This window comes from Corapipo altera, unplaced genomic scaffold, assembly GCF_003945725.1.
Source record: "Corapipo altera isolate COAL_440 unplaced genomic scaffold, ASM394572v1 50, whole genome shotgun sequence".
In the NCBI taxonomy this organism is placed as follows: Eukaryota; Metazoa; Chordata; class Aves; order Passeriformes; family Pipridae; genus Corapipo; species Corapipo altera.
The window spans coordinates 7271475-7289758 of NW_020884889.1; the positions used below are offsets into that span (position 1 = coordinate 7271475).

Below are 18284 nucleotides of genomic sequence, written 5' to 3' on the forward strand. Positions count from 1 at the left end.
CACCTGAGAATTGCGTGTCATGTTTGTTTGCTTTGGCATTGGCTCTGTGTTATCCTGGTGGCTGATCTGCTTCTCATTCTGTATTTTGTGTCATCAGCTCGAGGTTAGCAGGTTAACATTTTAATTAACACCAGCATATTCACACTACAAAATGCTTGAGTAAATGTCTTCTCACATTGGACAGGGTGTTTTGGAACACGCTTTCAATGTGGTTTTGCTTCATTTTTGGAATAAGCAGGTTCTATAACCCAAATCCTCCAATGTTGCTATGAAACATTTTCACTGTGTTTAAAATAATTCCAACAGCCAGTGGAATGGAGTTGTACCTTAGGTACAGGAACTTCACAGGAAATTCTCCCCAAGTTTGTGCTATGTGTCGTATTATTTAAAGAAGAACCCCTTTTAAACAGCACCTTGTGAGCCACTAGTGAGTGGCTGACACAGATGGGCTGTCATGGGTGCTGTTGTATCATCTTGCACAAATCTCTGGCTGTAAAACTTTATGCATTTCTTCTGATGACTGCCAAAAAAAAAAAAATTGAGCAGGAAACCAATGCCTTGGCTTGGCAGTCACGAATATCTAATTTTTTATTGGAAATAGGTGGTCTTTGCTATTTAGTTCTAATTTCAAGGATATTTCCCTCAGTGGTTTCTACTTCTGAAAATGGGTGGATTTTCTCCTGCAGGTGGGAGAAAGTCAGGACTGGAAGCAGAAGGATCGGCCTCCCTGGTCTTTATGGTTGGCTGCACTTTTATCTCTGGTTTTAAGCTGCTGGAACTATCTGGGGAAAGTGGAAGGACTCAGAGAGGTGCAGCACTGCAAAACTAAAATACACACAAAGTGCAGTTTCGGGTGTGAATTGTCCAACTTCAAGGACTGCTGAGCTCCTCGTGGGAGAACTGCTCAGCGTGGGCATAATCATTTCACCAGCATCCTGGCACATAAGTGACCCCTCAGAAGGTAAATGAGTGGGTTTCCCTCTGGTCTTGGAGCTGTCTGGTCACATCCTTCACCCACAGCAAGGTACCCGTTTCAGGAAGACCTCAGTTTCATGTGAGGGTTTATAGAATCGTAGAAGCATTAAAGTTGGAAAAGACCTCCCAGATCATCCAGTCCAACAGTTAACCCAGCGCTGCCAAGTCCACCCCTAAATCAAGTGCCACATCTACACATCTTCTGAATGCCTGCAGGAAAGGTAACTGTGGGCAGGGAGACCCTGTTTCCCCAGGGTCACTGCCTGGCTGGGAGCAATCAACAGCTGCTGACTCAGGCAAAGCTCTGGCACTGATTAACCTGCCAGGGGAGCAGACAGAGGGGTGGGATGGCGACTGAGCAGCGATTGGTTTGTGTCTGAGGACAGAGGGTGGGATTTGATGCTTTCCTGCCCTGGGCTACAACACCTGGAGGGGATCTTCCTCCTCGGAAGGCGTGTAGCACCCGGGAGGTGGGTGCTGTCATCCGTGAGCAGGGAGTGCTCAGTGTTCAGCATGTCTTTCATCCAGGTAGACAAGGACTCGGATTTTTCTCTCCAAAATCTCCCCTACGGGGTTTTCTCCACTAAGGAGGAGGTGAGTAACAGCAAAGTTTGTCCTTGGGGTGTTGTAACTGTTCCAGGGCTATGAGAGAGCACAATTTCCCGGCATCCTGGGAGAAAGGAAAACTTCCCAGCTGGAGACACTTGCGAAGCCTTCCTGGCTTATCAGCAAAGCTGTAGCTGCTGCATTTCCTTGTGTGATTATTTTGATGTCATCTTCTTTAAAACTGCACAAAAGAAATGAGAGGTGTTAATAGTGACGAGAAGTACTTTGGCTAATATGTGTGGTAGGTTTTGTGTGTTTGACCACTTCTGTGAAATCATTAAAGCTGTTTGATCCTCTCACTCCCTATGTAGAGGCACAGCACAGTTCACACTCAGTTTTTTTAGCTCAATCCCTCATCTTTTTTGTGACTGATTGTAATGACAATGTCACCCTTAAGAAACCACATTAAATACTGCTCTTAGTGAGTTTGGTTAGTGGCTGCCAAAGCATTCAACCAGGGCACCAAATGTATGTTTTATCTGTTTTTGCAGCTGACCTGTTGTGTTTTACTGGGCATGTTTATGCAGTGCTGTGTTAAACATGTGCAAGTGTGTTACGTTTATAGCTGTGCCCAAAGGCTACAGGTTGAGCCAGCTTCAGATCTGGTATTTATGATCACATACATGGTTCACCTTTCTGCCAAAAAGGTAGCTCCCAGTTTCTATTTTCATGAATACTGAGCCCAGCTAGGCTGAACCTCACACCTCCAAGTGCCTGATGGGATGGAGGCCCAGACATGAGTCCTCCCGGAGAAAAGGAAACATGCCAAGAGCTGCATCTTGGAAGGAAAAAGCAGAGAATTTATTTATCATTGCTCATGGAAACTTCATGATTACCTCCTGGTTTCTGCTGCTTATCTGGGCAGGTTTAAAAAAAAAAAAAATTTAAACCATAAGATTGTGTTTTCTGATGTGGTATTTTCTAAAGATAAAACTGAGATGGTTCATTTAATCTCCTCCTAGATGTGTGTGCTGTTATCTAGCAAGGTTGGATTATTTTTCTGCCTTCTTCAATAACTACTTGAAGAAAACATCTTCACTCAAACCCTGTGACAAGACAGGCAAGGACTTACGGAAATTATTTAGGAAAATAACATTCTAAAAGTAGCCCAATGTTTTAATGATTTCAGGGTAAAACAATTGATGTCATTCCTGACTATCCCAGTTACAAATTAACCTGACGTGACCTTTAGTTTTTTCTTCTGCAGGAATGTTTGCTGAATAAATACTTACTACCACACTTGGAATCTTGTTTAGAAATTAAAGGTTAAAAAAACCCCAGGTTTAATAGCACGGGTGGTTATTTTGGTGAGCTTGTTTTCAGAGTGACTGTGACTAGTTTGTCTTTATTTGCCCGTAGACACAAATAATTGAAATTTGTCTGCATTTTTTAGCCCCACGCAGCTGCGGCGGAGCTGCCGTGGGTCCGTCCGTGCTGCTGCCCCGCCGGCACCGCCGGCTCCGCACGCGCCGGGGATGAACGGGGGCTTTGTCTCTTGGGCTGCATCTGTCCAGCCAGTGCAGCCACAACCCACCCTTCCTCTCTGTTCCTGAAGGGAGGATCTAGGCTGGGGTTCGCATGCCATGGTGGTGTGAGGATGGGTGGTGCAGGGCAGCCTCGTCCCATGTGGTACAGAAACAACGTGCCTGAGCAAGGCGCTCTGCGTGCCTGGTGTCGTCAGGGCGGTCCAGAGCACCCGTGGCCCTCTGGGAAGGAGCTGGGGTGCAGAAATGCCTGTTTCTCTCTCCTGTTACATGGTTATAGGGATGGGATCCATCCTGCCCATAGTCTGTCTGTGCTTCAGTTTCTCACTTGTAAAAGGGGCGATAGCATTTGGCTACTTCACATGTGTAGGCTTACTCTGCAATGCTTGTCATTAATGAAGGGTGGGCAAATACTTCTGGGGGAAAGGGAGAGAAAGTTCTGCTTGTTGTGCTGTCCTTTCCCCAGCTGAGGCTGTCTTCCACCTCTCAAGGTCTGCCAGAAGTCTGCAATGATGCTTTGCCCATAGATGTTTTTCAGCAGCCAGACTCATAGACTGGCTCTTAATGGCCTATTGTCGTGGCATCAGACCCTTGTCCCAGATGGATTAAATGCACTGTGGTCACTGTCTTCCCCCATACCCTCTTTGGAGAATTTTTGGCTACAAGCATAATCTCTTCTTCTCTTCCCCCCTCTTCTTGCTGCTTTGCAGCCTCGGCACAGGCTTGGGGTAGCGATTGGAGACCAGATTTTGGATCTCAGCGTCATTAAACATCTTTTCAATGGACCAGCTCTTGCCAAACATCAGCACGTCTTTGACCAGGTATTTATCAGAGTCTATTCTTCTAATTTCCACACACATTTTAGAAATGTTCCGCAAGGGACTCTGGCAACTTGTGGTGAGATAATGAACGTGAACTAGAAATGTGTTGTCAGGCAGGTTCTGCTCTAGGGAAAACCATCACAGGTGTGACAGGAAGGAGAGCTGGGGCACTGGGGGTCCAAAGGGCGTTTTCAGTGAAAGTGTCACCAGCCTTTGGCAATGCAGGGGTCTGACACAAAGCCTTAATGTCAATTCAATCCTACTTGTGCCTTCAACACTTCATGGCAAGGAATTGGATGGGATATTAATGACAGGGAGGTTGTGTTAAGGGTAAAGGTAAATATAAATGACATCTGGTTACAGCTGATTGAGATATCAAAGCCACCAAGGCCTGAAGTGGTGTGTTAGGATGGGGTGATGCAAACATGCAGCAGGTCCTGCTGCAGAGGACTTGTGAGGGGTGAATGGGGGTGTAGGCAGTCATGAAGAGGTGGGACAGATGATTTAGGCAGCCACTGCTGCATAACCCTGGCCACAGGCATCCAACACTCGGATAGGAGTGCAGGACATCTTCATGAAGGATGAACAAAACATGGTCTTTTCCCTGTTGCCCCACCTCTGTGTCTCTGCCAGCCCACCCTGAACGCCTTCATGGGGCTGGGCCGGCCGGCGTGGATGGAGGCGAGGGCTTCACTCCAGAGGCTGCTGTCGGCTGGAGAGCCCACCCTGAGGGACAACACGGAGCTGCGGAGAAGGTGAGGGAGCAGAGTGAAGCTGCAAGAATGGTGAGCTTCCAGCTGTGGTCACAGATTGGCTTCAGACTTGGGGCAGTGCAGTGGCCTAGGGGCAGGAGGGGAGGACTGTGCTCTGCTCCTTGCTATGCTGATGGAAAATGTATGTTCATTAACCCCATATCTTCCAGACTCTTGTCTGGAGTGATACTTTAAATGGTGCAAGTGCCTGTCCTGACAGCCAGCAGGAGCTGTTCCTCCCTGGGGGATTTAGGCACACATGTGCAGAAGTGAGGTTGAACCTCGGTTGAACCTTCCCAGACCGGTGCCAGAAGTTCAGATCGGCCACCTCAAGAGCCACATCCCATGAAATCATCCTGCCCACGCAGCAGAGGCACAGGGTGTTTCTCTGTGCCCCTTGGAAACCCAGCTGGCCTCAGGCATGCCCCCCTTCCCACTCCCACTGACAGATGCTCCTTTCGGCTGTAACCATCTCAAGTTACAAGCTTGTGCAGTCATCAGATTTTTCTGCAAGGTTTTTTTGCTACAAGGCTTTGCAAACTAAATTAAGGAAGGAGCTGGGAGAGCAAGTCGGTCTCTTACGTGCTTCTTACAGGTGAAAGTTGCAAGTTTTCTGAGAGCTGAAGGCGTCATTTTTCATTTCAGAGCGTTCGTACCTCAAGCTTCTGCAACGATGCACCTGCCCGCCCACATCGGTGAGTTCCCCGCAGCCAAGGGCTCCTCAGCACTGCCCTTTGCTCCTGCACAGACAAGCTGCTTTATTTCCAGCCTGCTCAGACAGTCAGATCATAGCTGTGACAGGGAATGGGTTCTGCAGCAGCCAGAAGTAGATTATTGCACATAATGAAAGGTAGGTGCTGTCTGTGGCACAAGAATAAAAGCCTGGGGAAGCTCAATAGCAGCCAGAAGATTCCTGGACGCAATTTCCACTAAATCAGGGTTGTCTGGTGGTACATAACTCCTGTCATCAGATTGGATTACCTTTGTGATGCCTTTGTGACTACGGCCAGGCAGGAAACACTTGTTCAGTTTCCAACAATTTTCCCTTTTGCCATCAGAAAATAATTCAGGTCTTGCAAAATTTTTCAAGGCAGATACTCCAGCATGGCATCATAAACAGGAATGAGTTTCTACTCCCAGACCATTACTCTGCATCCCAGATCTTACCACCACTCCCATGAGGCCATGGAATGCTTTGGAATTAGTATATTCATGTAGAGATATAAACATTTTCCTGTTTCTAACAGAAATTTATATTTGGACCCAAACCAACTTGATCAAAGTCACTTGAGGGCTTAACCTTCATAGGAGCAAGGATGTGAACTTGCCCATTTCCCATCCAACTCTGTTCCCACTGGGCTTTTGACTTCCATGGAGCACAGCCTGGTTTGGGACAAAGCCTAGCCTGTCCCAAAGGAACCATGTGGAGTTCCCACAGGTATGATACCTCCCTGAAAATAGCTTTACAGGTTCAATATGTCTTGTCAAAAAATTGCTGACTCCTGTCTCTCATGAGTGCTGGGAACAGAGCACTGCCCTGGCAGTGTGACGAGGCTGTGTCTTGGAGATACAAGGAATTTAGGATTCCACAACACTTACCTGCAGCTCTGCTCTGTGCGTGGTTCTTGCTTGTCGTGAATGGCTGGATCCTCTGCTGGAAGGTTGAAACTGCAGGGGATAACTTACTGCTGAATCCTCCTGGAGCTGCAGGATAACTTACTGAGCTCACAAAACAATGTAATGAAAATGCATCCTCCTAATTTGAGGTTTTCCCCCCATTTCCTCCGTTTTCCCGTGGTTCTGAAGGGTGGGAGCTGTTTGCAAGGATGGCAGCAGAGGGCAGCAGATGTCCTGACTATCAGCCGAGTCCCTCCACGGGGTACCACCGGCAAGAGGAAAAGCACTGGGAATTGCCTTGTCTCTGAAAGGGGGCTGCTGCTTTATGTCCTGTGCTGCTCCCTCTCTTATCTACTGAAAAAAAAAAAAAAAAGCCATTTTTGTATGCATAATTTATAGGTAAACTGTTAATCACCCCTTCATGCTGTAATTACATGACCATACCCAGCACTCTCGCTCTCTCCTTTTCTGCTCTTTTCATTGCCAGCAGCATATGATGTGCTTTAGCCCCCCAGCAGATGAGGGACTTTCCTGCCATTGATCCCTATTTTATGGTTTTCTTCTCATGCAGGAGATTACACTGACTTCTATTCTTCACGCCAACATGCCACAAACGTTGGGATCATGTTCAGGGGGAAGGAGAACGCTCTGATGCCAAACTGGTGGGTAGCTTAGATTTTTCTCTAGTGCAGAATTATTTTTCAGGCTTATCTCTATGTATATATAAATTTTTAATGATCTGAGTAGTTTTTCAGGAATGTTCTGATTTCAGTTCATAGCAGATGAGAACAGAGTCAAGAATTTGATACCAGAACTGAACCTCACATGTCCCCAGCCTCACCCAAGTGCACTGCATTTTGTTGCAGCAGCCACACCAGTTACCCTGCAGTCCCCTGGTTCAAAGACAGATTTACCTAAGAAATTAGTTTTTGCTGAGTGACAAAAAAGCAGGGTTTAAGCTCTAAGGAATTAATTGGAGCAGTGGCACTGAAGTGCCTTGACTGCTACATGGCTTTGGATTACAGTTCACTCATGTCTTTATATCAGAGTAAGTAAGGTGCCAGTGATCATGCCCATCTTTGCAGATCTCTCTCTTTGTACCTCACAACCCCACGGTGCTTCCACCTCAAAAAGCTGCTCTGGTACACAGCTAACCATGCTCTGTGATGCTCTTTCACAAGGCTGCACTTACCTGTTGGTTATCACGGCCGGGCATCATCTGTTGTGGTGTCTGGGACGCCCATCCGGAGACCTGTGGGACAAATGAAACCTGACAATGGTGAGTCCATGGTAGGATTTTAATGTGGATTCTTACTTTTTTTTTTTTTTTTTCTACTTTTCCTCCACATCACAGAGTAGTGGAGAGGAAGGGTCTGGGAGGCCTTGTCTAAAGCCCGGCCTTGGGTCAGGTCAAGAGAAAGCCGTGGGTTAAGTCCATCTTGTGTTTTCTATGCCAGGCAGCACCAGCTGCTCTGTTTCTTCTCATTACATCTATTTCCCTACCTGCCTTCCTGATGTAAAATACTCTTTCTCCTACCTACAGATAAACCTCCAGTGTTTGGTGCTTGTAAACGTCTGGATATCGAGTTAGAAATGGTGAGATGGGTTTGGGTTTTTTTTCCTTACCACTTGAAAAACATTAAAATAGAAACAGGGAAGAAAGGGTGGGTTTAGCTTCTTCTAAACTGAATGTCCTATAAGGTCCATTCCTGTGTTCCCCTCTGAGCAGTTTGTGTGGCAGGCAGTAAAGAGTTCTGTGGAGAAAAGCTTCCCTTCTGATGAGGATGAGGGTGCATTAGCTTACTGGGAGGTTTGCTCATACAGCTTCCAGGCTGGAAATGGCTCGACTGCCCCAACCTGAGCACCAGCACAGCAGTCTGGTAGAAGGCAGGCAGAATTTCTTTTATCAGACACCAGAGCCTGTTACCTGGTTAGCAGCTACCTCTGCACCACAGCAGGATCTTTCAATGGACCCTGTGAGTTTTGAAAGTACAGGCTTGAGCCTAGAGCAGAGGAAGCCCTGGGTTCTTGGGCGTGTGACTCAAACTCCTCGTCCTCCTGACTGGAAAGATGTAACCTGTGCTGTGGATGTTGTAACAAAACATGCTTGGAAGGCACAGTGTCTTGTGATTTAGTGTGGTCCAGAAGGGAGAGTTGTATTCATTAAGATTTATGTAATTTTAATGATTTATATAATTTTTATATGATTTGTTCCCCATCTTTCCTCTTAAAAAAAAATGAAAGAAGTGTGATGTTGAGGCAAATTGTACTAAAAATGAAATGAAAGCCTTTAATACTGTGTGCTTTGTAAATCAGTGCTGCAAAGGGGGAAGCAACCCCATAAAGTGGGGTACCTGTGGTGCTGCTGTACCTCTGCTTTGCAGCCTGAGTTTTACTGGCAGCTGCTGCGAGAGCAGAAGAAAAAACTTCCATATTGTTGGCAGAAAGAGACAACTTATTCCCTATAGAATCCTCCGCCATGTGCTCTGACTGTACATTTCCTAAGGGAGCGAGTACAGGCACCCAGTTCATGACCTGTTTTATTTAGTGGTCACATTTCTCCATCTGCCTCCTCTTCTCCACTGTCACAAGAGGCTCCAGCCAGGTTCAGCATTTCCTCAGATGCTTTTAAACTCTTTCCTGTTCACTGTCTGCGGCAGAGTCCTTTCAGTGGGCAAACCTGTTCTGCATCCGGATTGTAATTAGGAGGGACTGTTTTTCACTCCTTCGTTTTGACAACATCGTGCCCTTGTTTAATGCCTGTCTCTTAGCAACACAATGTTCTTAAGTAAATCAAGCCTGCCCGCTTCATGGAGGGGAAGAAAGAGGGAGTAGGCCACGAGTTTTTTCTAAATGTATATGGGAAATGCACAGCCCATCCTGTCCAGCCTCTGTTGCTGGTGCCTGTAATCCTCTGTGCAGTAAGGATTTTTGGCTTAAAAAACCTCAGTGTGTTGCTTTTCAATTTCAGGCATTCTTTGTAGGTCCTGGAAACAAGTATGGGGAGCCAATTCCTATCAGCAAAGCCCATGAGCACATCTTTGGGATGGTCCTTATGAACGACTGGAGTGGTAACCAGTGCTGCAGGAGTCTGCCTGGAGAGGGGGTTACAGTGTCATGAGAAACCTTAGAGAAGGATAAATTACATATTTTGATAGTAGAATAGCGATCCTTGAAACCACTGGGTACAGTTGGAAGGGATGAAAATGAAGTGCTGTCTATATTTCTCAGTGTCTATATTAATCCGTCTTCAATCAATCAGTAGAACCAGAAATTGCTGCCTAATGAAGATTTATTTGCTTATAAAAGAGCTAATATCAGTCTAGTTTCTTCTGGGCAGGGATAGAGCAGCCCTGAGGATGGTGATTCCAAGGATGGTGATTGATTTCAGTGTCAGGAGAAGGAAAAGGATTTGGCAATCACAAATCCCTCAGTCTCTACAAAGATTTAACTGGTTGAAATTGGCCCTCTGACTGGCAAAGACCATTAGCTGGGTGTAAAAGCATTAATTAAACTGGAGATAAAAATACTGGTTATATGGGGATGGCCTGACTTATTTTACTTATTACTGACTTTTCTTCCTAATCTTGCTGGTCAAAGAAAATGAGGTTGAAGGTCCAAAAGGGACGGATTGAAATTAGGATTTGGGCACAGTGGCTAGAAAAGGGTGGGGGTAACATTTCTGATTCATGTTACTCTTTCACAGGTCTGATGGCTGTGCAACTCCTAGGATACATTTAACTGCTTTGAATTTTCTCTTCCTAGCCCGTGACATCCAGAAGTGGGAATACGTTCCTCTGGGTCCCTTCCTGAGCAAGAGCCTTGGCACAACCATCTCTCCGTGGGTTGTTACCATGGAAGCTCTCATGCCATTTGTGTTGCCAAACCCTGTCCAGGTTAGCAGGACAAAGGGTTGAAATAAAGGAAAAGCAGTGGTAGATAAATGTCAGCAGAGCTGGAAGGTCCCATCAGTGGAAATCACTGAGCTGTATAAATGCCAGGCATTGTCTTCATGGAGTTTACAAGTGTGATTCTGCTTCAGAACATATGAAGGCACCAGGGCCCCGTGAGTTCAAGTGCTCAGTGATGTCACTGGCCCTGGAACATGGTGCCCTAAGTCATCCTGTTTTAAAAGGGCAGAAAAATCATCTCCTTTAAAACACCTGGAAAATAAACTGATCAGAGATCTTCTTTTGGTAGCACTGAGCATCCAGCAGGCAATGGAGAGAGGGTGGACTCAAGCCAAAACACTTTGTTCAAGCATTTCCAATTGTCTGCATTATGTAAATGTTTAGTTAAATTGGAAAGGGTAACAGAGAGTCTTGCAGAGACCTCACCATCTTCTCTGTGCTGGCACAGGGCAAAGGTGTGCTTAGCACTCTGTTTTGGGCTAATACCCGTGCTGAAATGATGGAGGTGGCTTTTGGAGCCCATGTGCAGAAAAAGGAATCAGATTGTAGGGATATCCTATCTACTCAGAAAGATCTTTTTATGTGTGTTCATGAGACCAGTCAAAGTGATAACCTGAGCAGTAAGAACAGTGAAATGAATGGGGTGGGCAGCACAGGCTGGGTAAAGAAAAAGTCTCTTGAGTGGCTTGTGGAATTTTTCCTTTCTGTTTGTTTAGACTGTGATGCCTTTTATGTGCTTTTAGGATCCCAAGCCACTGCCCTACCTTCAGGATAAAGAACCCTACACTTTTGACATCAATCTCTTTGTTGCTATTAAAGGTATGGCAAAGCTGAGTGGGTTACAAAGCTGAAATTGCCAGTTGAGGACGGCAGAATCACCACATCGTTCAGTCACTTTGCTCTTGGTTACACAGTCCTTCTTTTCCATCTTTACCCAGATTGCCTCTGTCAGAGAAAGAGGCAAAGCTGTTCTTGCTCCCCATTGGCCATGCAGCAATGTGCCAAGGAGGGAATGCCTTCCCAGATGGTCGGCTTTTGATGAGGAGGGTCCCTGTGGGGTCTCCTTGCAGGAGCAGGGGAAAGTGGGGCATGGAAAGTGCACATGTGTGTGGGATCCAGATGTCAATCCAGCTCAGACCCCAGCTCATGGCCCTGATGACTGCTAGGTCCAGGTGTTGCTCCTGTAGGAGAGCAGAGAATAGAAAATGAGCAGCTTGATGCTACTCCAGTGCTATCCATCGGAAAACCCCACTTGTTTTCTATGAAATACTGGTCTCTGTAGCAATAAAAAACGTTATTACTGGTTTCTCACTAGGGATTACAATGATAAAAGAAGTCTCCATCCATGTGTAAAATAAAAGACTCCAACATCATTCATCCAACACAAACAAATTGCTTCTCTCTTTCTTACTCCTTATTTTCTGCAGGAGAAGGAATGAACACACCAACTACTATATGCAGATCCAATTTCAAGGTAAGACTCCAGTATGTTTTGTTTGTTTGCAGTCTTGCTGATGCCATTGGCTCCAGCCTTAGGCAGTTTTAAATTCTGGTTTTTTGCAATTCTATAAAATAGAATTATGGAATCACTAAGGTTGCAAAAGACCTCCAAGATCATTGAGCCCAGATGTTAACCCCCCACTGCCAAGTCCACCACTAAACCATGTCCCTCACACCCACACGCCTTTTGAACACTTCCAGGGGTGGTAATGATTCCACCACTTCACTGGGCAGCCTGTTCCAATGCAGCTGAAGATCCACCCTGGTGTGTATCTGCACAGGAGACAGAGGGAAAAGGTTGGAGGGTGGTGATAGTTCACCCCTGTGAGATGGAACCTCCTGGGTGCTCAAGCACTGAGGAAGGGGGCAGCTCTTTCCAGTGCTTGGTTTGGGGTGCTCAGAGCATCCTGAGTTATGTGCCCATCTGGCAGTGGGAGCAGAGGGCTCACAGGGAGAGGGAATTGCCTCTTGGCTTGTCAAGGTGCAATACAGCTCTGCAGCCACAGCTCTAATTTAGATGCAACTCACTGCTGCCAGCCTGGGTCTGCCCCGGCCCCTCTGTGGGCAGTGTGGCAGCTCTGCCTCTGCCCACTGATTGAAGCCAGGAGATCTGTGTGCCAGCTGCAGCATTTCTCAATCAATTTCATATTCATATTTGGTTCTTTGCATAGTAATTACCTTAATCAGTAAATCAGTAGTCAGCAAAACAGTAATAAGGAGATTTTTCTGTAAAGCCATTAAAATACTGGACTTAATCGTGGAGCCTGGGTCAGTAGTGCTGGCCTTAGAGAGGAAGAAGAAAAGGGAAAATCACATCCAGCTGAAAAAAGGGAAATTTTAGGGAACTAAATTCCATGTTAAAGTATGTGTTTTATAAATGCTGTCAGCCAGGCCACATAACTGCTCAGAATGCAGTTACTAAGTAACTGTGGATGTTGCTTTTAGGTTGTTGAAGGTTACTGATTAAAGAGAGAATTTTTCCTTTTGGGACAGTCTTACCAGCATCATCCCGAGAATGCAATATATTTTGCATAGCCTAGTGGCACACCAGAGAGGTTTGTCCCTCATTGCTTTAGCATCCTCTTCCTGCTTCCTCCAGCACATGTACTGGACCATGAAACAGCAGCTGGCTCATCATTCCATCAATGGGTGCAACCTCAGACCTGGAGATCTCCTGGCTTCTGGCACCATCAGTGGACCTGTAAGTGTTTAAATAGTGACAATCACTGGCAGCTGGTAAGTGATCCAGAACCAGCTGAGCAGGGCTTGGGTCAGAATCCTGGCTGATCTGAGCAGCCACGGAACTATTTGCAGTTCTTTCCCAGGCACTTTGATCTGCTGCTGCTTTGGTAGCCCCAAAATCACACTGTGAAGAGTTTTCAGTTTTGTTTTTCTTTTTTTTAATTGGTGTTTGGTTTTTAGCCTCTCCTGTATTCCTTTCCCTAATAACTGTTTTACAATAGATGCAAATTAATTTCTGTGGCCAAGCATCCACAGAGCCCATTTACCCTCTATGAAATGCATAGAGGGTATGCTAAGGGTATATCTGCTAAAGGTATTTCTGCTAAGGGTATTTCTACCTTCAGAGAGGGTATTTCTGCTAAGAATGTAAAAGGTGCACGGGTATAACTTTTAGTTTCTCCAGTGAAGTTGGAGCTAACTTCACAAGCTGTTATTCCCCTTGTACTGCCATATGGGCGATTGTTGCAATTTATGGGTAACTCACACTTTCTGAAACACCAAATACAAATCCTGTACATGCTGTCTCAAAAGACAGCCTCAGGTAAGTTGTTTTCAAGATGGGATGCCTGTACTTCCATTTTGAGCATTTCTCATGTGCTTTTTGAATCTTCTAGCTATTGTACTGTCAGAATGACATTAGAGATTCACAAACATTCGCCAGCTTTGCTCTTTTGAAGAACAAAATGTAATTAAAAATCTGAAACGTGACCACATAAAAGCGATGGATTTGTAGAAGTCTCCTCCATTTGTTTCCATTCTTGCTGTGGCAGACCCAAACTGCTTTTACAGGGTTGAGCACTGTGTTAAATGCACCAGATAACAGCTGTAAACATCACTGCTGATAGCCAGCAAGCAATTAAAATGCAAAGGCAGGGAAAGAAGCCAATGTGTCAATGAATTAAATCAACAGCAGCACTCCGTTCCTTAGAGGTAACATACTTGTGTGTCTGGTCCCAGCAGCAAGTAGCTGAACAGCAGGAGAGATACTAAAAAGTTGTTAATTTGTTTACAATCTCTTGCTGCAGGAGCCAGAGAGCTTCGGCTCCATGCTGGAGCTGTCCTGGAATGGAACAAAAGAAATCCCTCTTGGCAGTGGACAGTCTCGTAAATTCCTGCAGGACGGAGATGAAATCATTCTGACAGGTACTGGTGGATAACTGCTCTTACACTGCATCAAGGACACAGTTCCATGGATTGATCCCAGCAGGGCAAGCACCTGGTGCAGAGATGGGCTGTTCTGTACATACCTGCCATGCAAGCACAGTTGTTTCCATCCTACCTGCCAGGAGGCAAAAGCAGGTGGATAGAAATTTCCCTGCCATAAATGCTTTCCAGATGAGGTTGTTGGCTTTGCTAAGTATTTAAGGCTCTTGCTATGCTGGTGTGTGAGTGCTAAGGGGATGATGGAGCTTTTCACGCCCTTAAGGGTGAAAATACCCTGAGACTAGAAGCAGTTGATGGATTGTTGCCACCACAGTTCAAGTTTGCATGTAGAGCAGAGCTCAGCAAATGCTGAAAGAAGTTATTTTGCAAATAATATTTCATTTGTAGCCTAGGCATCTTCAATGAAGTGTGTTGCAAATCAAATATGTGGGAAACAGCATGAAGCCTGCTAGAACAGCTGACCAGCTCCCCTCTGAAAGGGCTCTGCTTCAGAGCTATTTCATGCTGGGACATGATTTTAGTTTTCATCTCTATAAACTAAGGATTTTGTAAATTAAAATCTACCACGGTGTTTTGTGATCTAAATCCCACTCCTACTTCTTTTTAACCCAAACCTAGTGCAAAACAAATGTATTTTTAACTTTCCTCTTTTCAACCCCTTTATGGCTTTGAAGTGGCAAATATTTGGCAAGAACAGTCATGAGAAACTTTTGTTTCACGCCTGCATGTCTTTGCTATGTTGCTTACTGAATTTTTAGGGAATGTTTTGTGGGATGTTGTGTGTCATCAGATGAGGTCCAGCCTGGCTCTGAGCTGCTCTGTCCTGCTGATGTGATCAGAGATAGTCTGCACAGGAACAAATGGCTCAAGCAATGGGAAAACACTAACAGGTGTGACTGAGGGCAGATAAAATGTGAGTGACTAATGCCTGTGCAGCAACCTGAAGGTGTGATGCTACTGTGAGCCTACATACCTGTGCCTTCTTAATCCAACCAGGACTTTTGGAATTTTTGACAAAACAGTTTAATATTATCATTTTTTTCAGAAAGATTTTTAACAAAACCCAAGAACTTTTCTGTGATGAAAAAAGAAAGCAATGTACGTATTCCAGTCTCCCAAGCAGTGGCTCTGTGAGTGGTTTTGGTGGTGCTGCAGCCAGAGCCCCAGTGTCTCCCACCTGGCAGCCTGTGCAATAGCCTTGAAAACTGTGTTTCTGTGAGGTGCTGCAAGTTTTACAGAGGGAGATGCTGAGACAACTGGAGATTGAGAGGTACTGGACAGAGCCATAGATGATGCAAACCAGGAGTCCCCAATACCTCTGACATCCTTCAGCCTCCCAGCAACCCCACAACTGCTCGTGCTGACACGTGTGGGGATCTGACACTGCTGTCTACAGGCTTCCTATATATCCAGTGCAGAGACACCTCCAGCAATTCCAAGTGCCACACTGCCCTCCAAAGTTGCCAATCTCCCTCCACTAACTATGCCAGGAGCCCTGAATTAGGATACAGTTAAGTATGGTGAACATCCCTTTCGATGTTCATGCTGATGGTCCTTATTGGTGAGTAGCACCTTGTGGTTTGGGAACTGCTGCCATTGGGATCCACCTCAGGGACAAATGGGACTGGTCCATGACCCATGTTGTTCTTTATGCCCAGAACAAACTGTGTTACTTACATAAATACTTTGAATCCCGAATGTCTTTAACCATTAAAGATGGCAGAGTGGCACTGGTGTTGACCTGGATGAAGGCACTGTGGGCCCAGTGGGACAGTCTCATGTTCATCGATCAGCTGGGCTATTTTACACTGGCAGCAGTTTGTGACTGTGGTGGTCAGGGCATTGCAAAGAGCCAGGTGCTGCTGGGGCTGTCTGCTGGGACAGTTTGGGATCTGCTCCTATTTAGTGATGTATGGCAGGTCCAGTGCCTTAAGGCACTCTTGAGGCAGGGCTAGTGCTATTCCATCTTATCCCCGAGGTGCTTCCAAGTGCCCAACCCATCATTTTTAGTTTCCTGTTTCAGCCTCATATTCTTGTTCGCCATGTGGGAGCTATTTCAGAGACCTAACACATAAAATGAGAGAAATATATTTCTTTCTCCCAAGAAGTGTGTCAGGGAGGGAGCACTGCAGGGGAGGGGCTGCTGGTGGTGTGTGGCAGCCAGCTGCAAAAACCCCTCAGTAGCTTCTTGGCACACACACAGCTCAGGCCAGGGCTGCTGGCAGCACAGAGCTTGCTTTATTTAATGGGCTTCTCCTTGGTGCTGCTTTAAATCGTGGCTGACAGCGGGAATAACTAAACTAGACTGAAATAATAAGCTGGCACTCAAAGGAAAGCTGGCAATGAAGCCTAATGGGACAAATGGAAGCGGAGCTGAGCCTTACAGCACCTTACTGCAGTATTGTTTATGGATGGGGATTACCTGGCAGACACTGGGATGGTGTCTGTGGCTTTACACAAGCACGTACAGGCACTGCTGTCCTTGGGAAAACTTCATTTCAGCCTGGCTGTGAGAGCTGCACCGTGGGTTAGAGCTGCAGGGTCTGTCCTTGTGCTGCGATAACTTTGGCTGCCCTGCAGCCTGAGCCCACCCATCCTCTTCCTCGGAGGAGATTTCCACTGACCTGTGCTAAGGATGGGAATTAGAGTTAAGGTCTGTTCTGTTTAGCTCCATCTTGGCCTCTTGAAGGCAGCTGTTTCTTATCACGTGCAGGAAAGGTTGATGTATTCCATCAGGAAAATCCATCTCTAACTATGAAATCAGTCCTTAAAATCCAGCATATGCCACTTGTGTCCTCCCTTTGATCAGCTGTTGTAGCAGAAAGCTACAGTAGGTCTCCTTAGCTGTTTCTTCCCAGAACAGACTTCCCAGATGGGCCAGAAGGCCCTGGCTGTGTCTCCTCCCCTGCCTTGCCTGCAGCTTTGCTGGTGGATGCTGTTTCTGGAGCAGCTTGGCTGGCCTGTGGCAGCAAGAGGCGCTGCAGCATCTCCGTCCCAGTGTCATCTCCTCCATCACACAGGAGTAGAGAGATATTGAGTTGTCCCAGATCAGAGATTCTGTCACAGCCCCATGAGTTCAGCAGCAGCCAGCAGACCTTCCACGTCTGTCACAGAGGATAAATGAGTACTTTGACTCAGATGCTGAGTTTTTCCTGGAACTAAACCACTTGATTTTAGAAAGCAAAACAACTTCTGCAAGGGTAGGTCCTGCTGTTTGACAAGGTTTAATGACCATCTTTCTGGCTGTAGGCATCCTGATGTCCCGAGAGCAGTCCTAATGCTCCAGAAAGAGAATCCAGATTTACTTGATTAATTACAGGGCTGGGCGAGGCAGCAAATGGCTTTGCCAGTTAGATTGATGGTGCTCCAGGTTAGGTTTGAAAACAGAAATATTGCATATCTTGTTTGCTCTTTGATCAATTCACTGAACTTGCATATTGCTGTGTTTAACATTTTGTGCTTCTTTTTTTCTTATATCCCTGAGCTACTTGAACTCTTCCAGGTGTTTGGGTTTTTTTTACCCCTCATTGAATTTCTGATATGTTTTCACTTGGGTTTGGTCTCTTTATGCCTTTATTCACTTTTATTCCTGGTAAAATCCTGCTGTCCTTACAGAACAAGCTGTCTGTTGTTTTCTGTCCCTAGGTTACTGCCAGGGCAACGGCTTCCGCGTGGGATTTGGCCAGTGCTCGGGAAAAATCCTTCCAGCTCTGTCAAATCCCTGATTGCTGGAGTAAGGTGACATCTGAGGAGAAGGAGCTCTTCCCCCCCACCTCTACCAGTCACGCTGCTTTACTCAGATTTATTACTTTTATATGAGTGATTGAAATCTTATTATTTTTAATTATCAATAAATATCTTAAAGATGAATGTGTGTGATAAGAAAAATCCTTCAATGCTAGCTTAAAAGTCTCAGAATAGGAATAAGATGATTGAAATGGAAAGTGAGATTCTTAACTTTTCTACTATATTAATTTTTTTTTATAATTATTAAAAGAGACTTTCAAGTAAACTTAAACATTCAGAGTACTAAGTTGATGATAACATCTGAGATTCCACGCTGACTTCCTTTTTCCACAGTGTTAATATGCTGGAGGTAAAATCCTGAAGGTGAGTTGCATATGGATGTTAAAACTTGTAGACCATCCTGCGTAAGAGTTACATGACTATGCCCTAAAATAATTTGCAACAAAGCAATATGGAAATGTGATA

The 18284-nt window shown here is 45.6% G+C and overlaps 1 protein-coding gene across 2 annotated transcripts; it reads left to right on the forward strand.

Moving 5' to 3' along the window:
- The first annotated feature begins 1369 nt into the window (after positions 1-1369).
- On the forward strand, positions 1370-17942 carry FAH (fumarylacetoacetate hydrolase). 2 transcript variants are annotated; one of them, XM_027644613.1, is made up of 14 exons: positions 1372-1569; positions 3776-3886; positions 4520-4641; positions 5284-5333; positions 6827-6917; positions 7437-7534; positions 7799-7851; positions 9227-9326; positions 10021-10151; positions 10910-10985; positions 11594-11640; positions 12766-12867; positions 13934-14051; positions 17718-17942. In XM_027644613.1, exons 1-14 carry the CDS (start codon positions 1375-1377, stop codon positions 17795-17797), a joined length of 1374 nt encoding a protein of 457 aa, XP_027500414.1. In that variant the 5' UTR covers positions 1372-1374; the 3' UTR covers positions 17798-17942. The 2 variants fall into 2 exon arrangements, with proteins under 2 accessions (XP_027500415.1, XP_027500414.1); XM_027644614.1 differs by lacking the exons at positions 12766-12867; positions 13934-14051; positions 17718-17942 and adding an exon at positions 12654-12722 and having other exon boundaries at positions 1370-1569.
- The last annotated feature ends 342 nt before the right edge of the window (positions 17943-18284 follow it).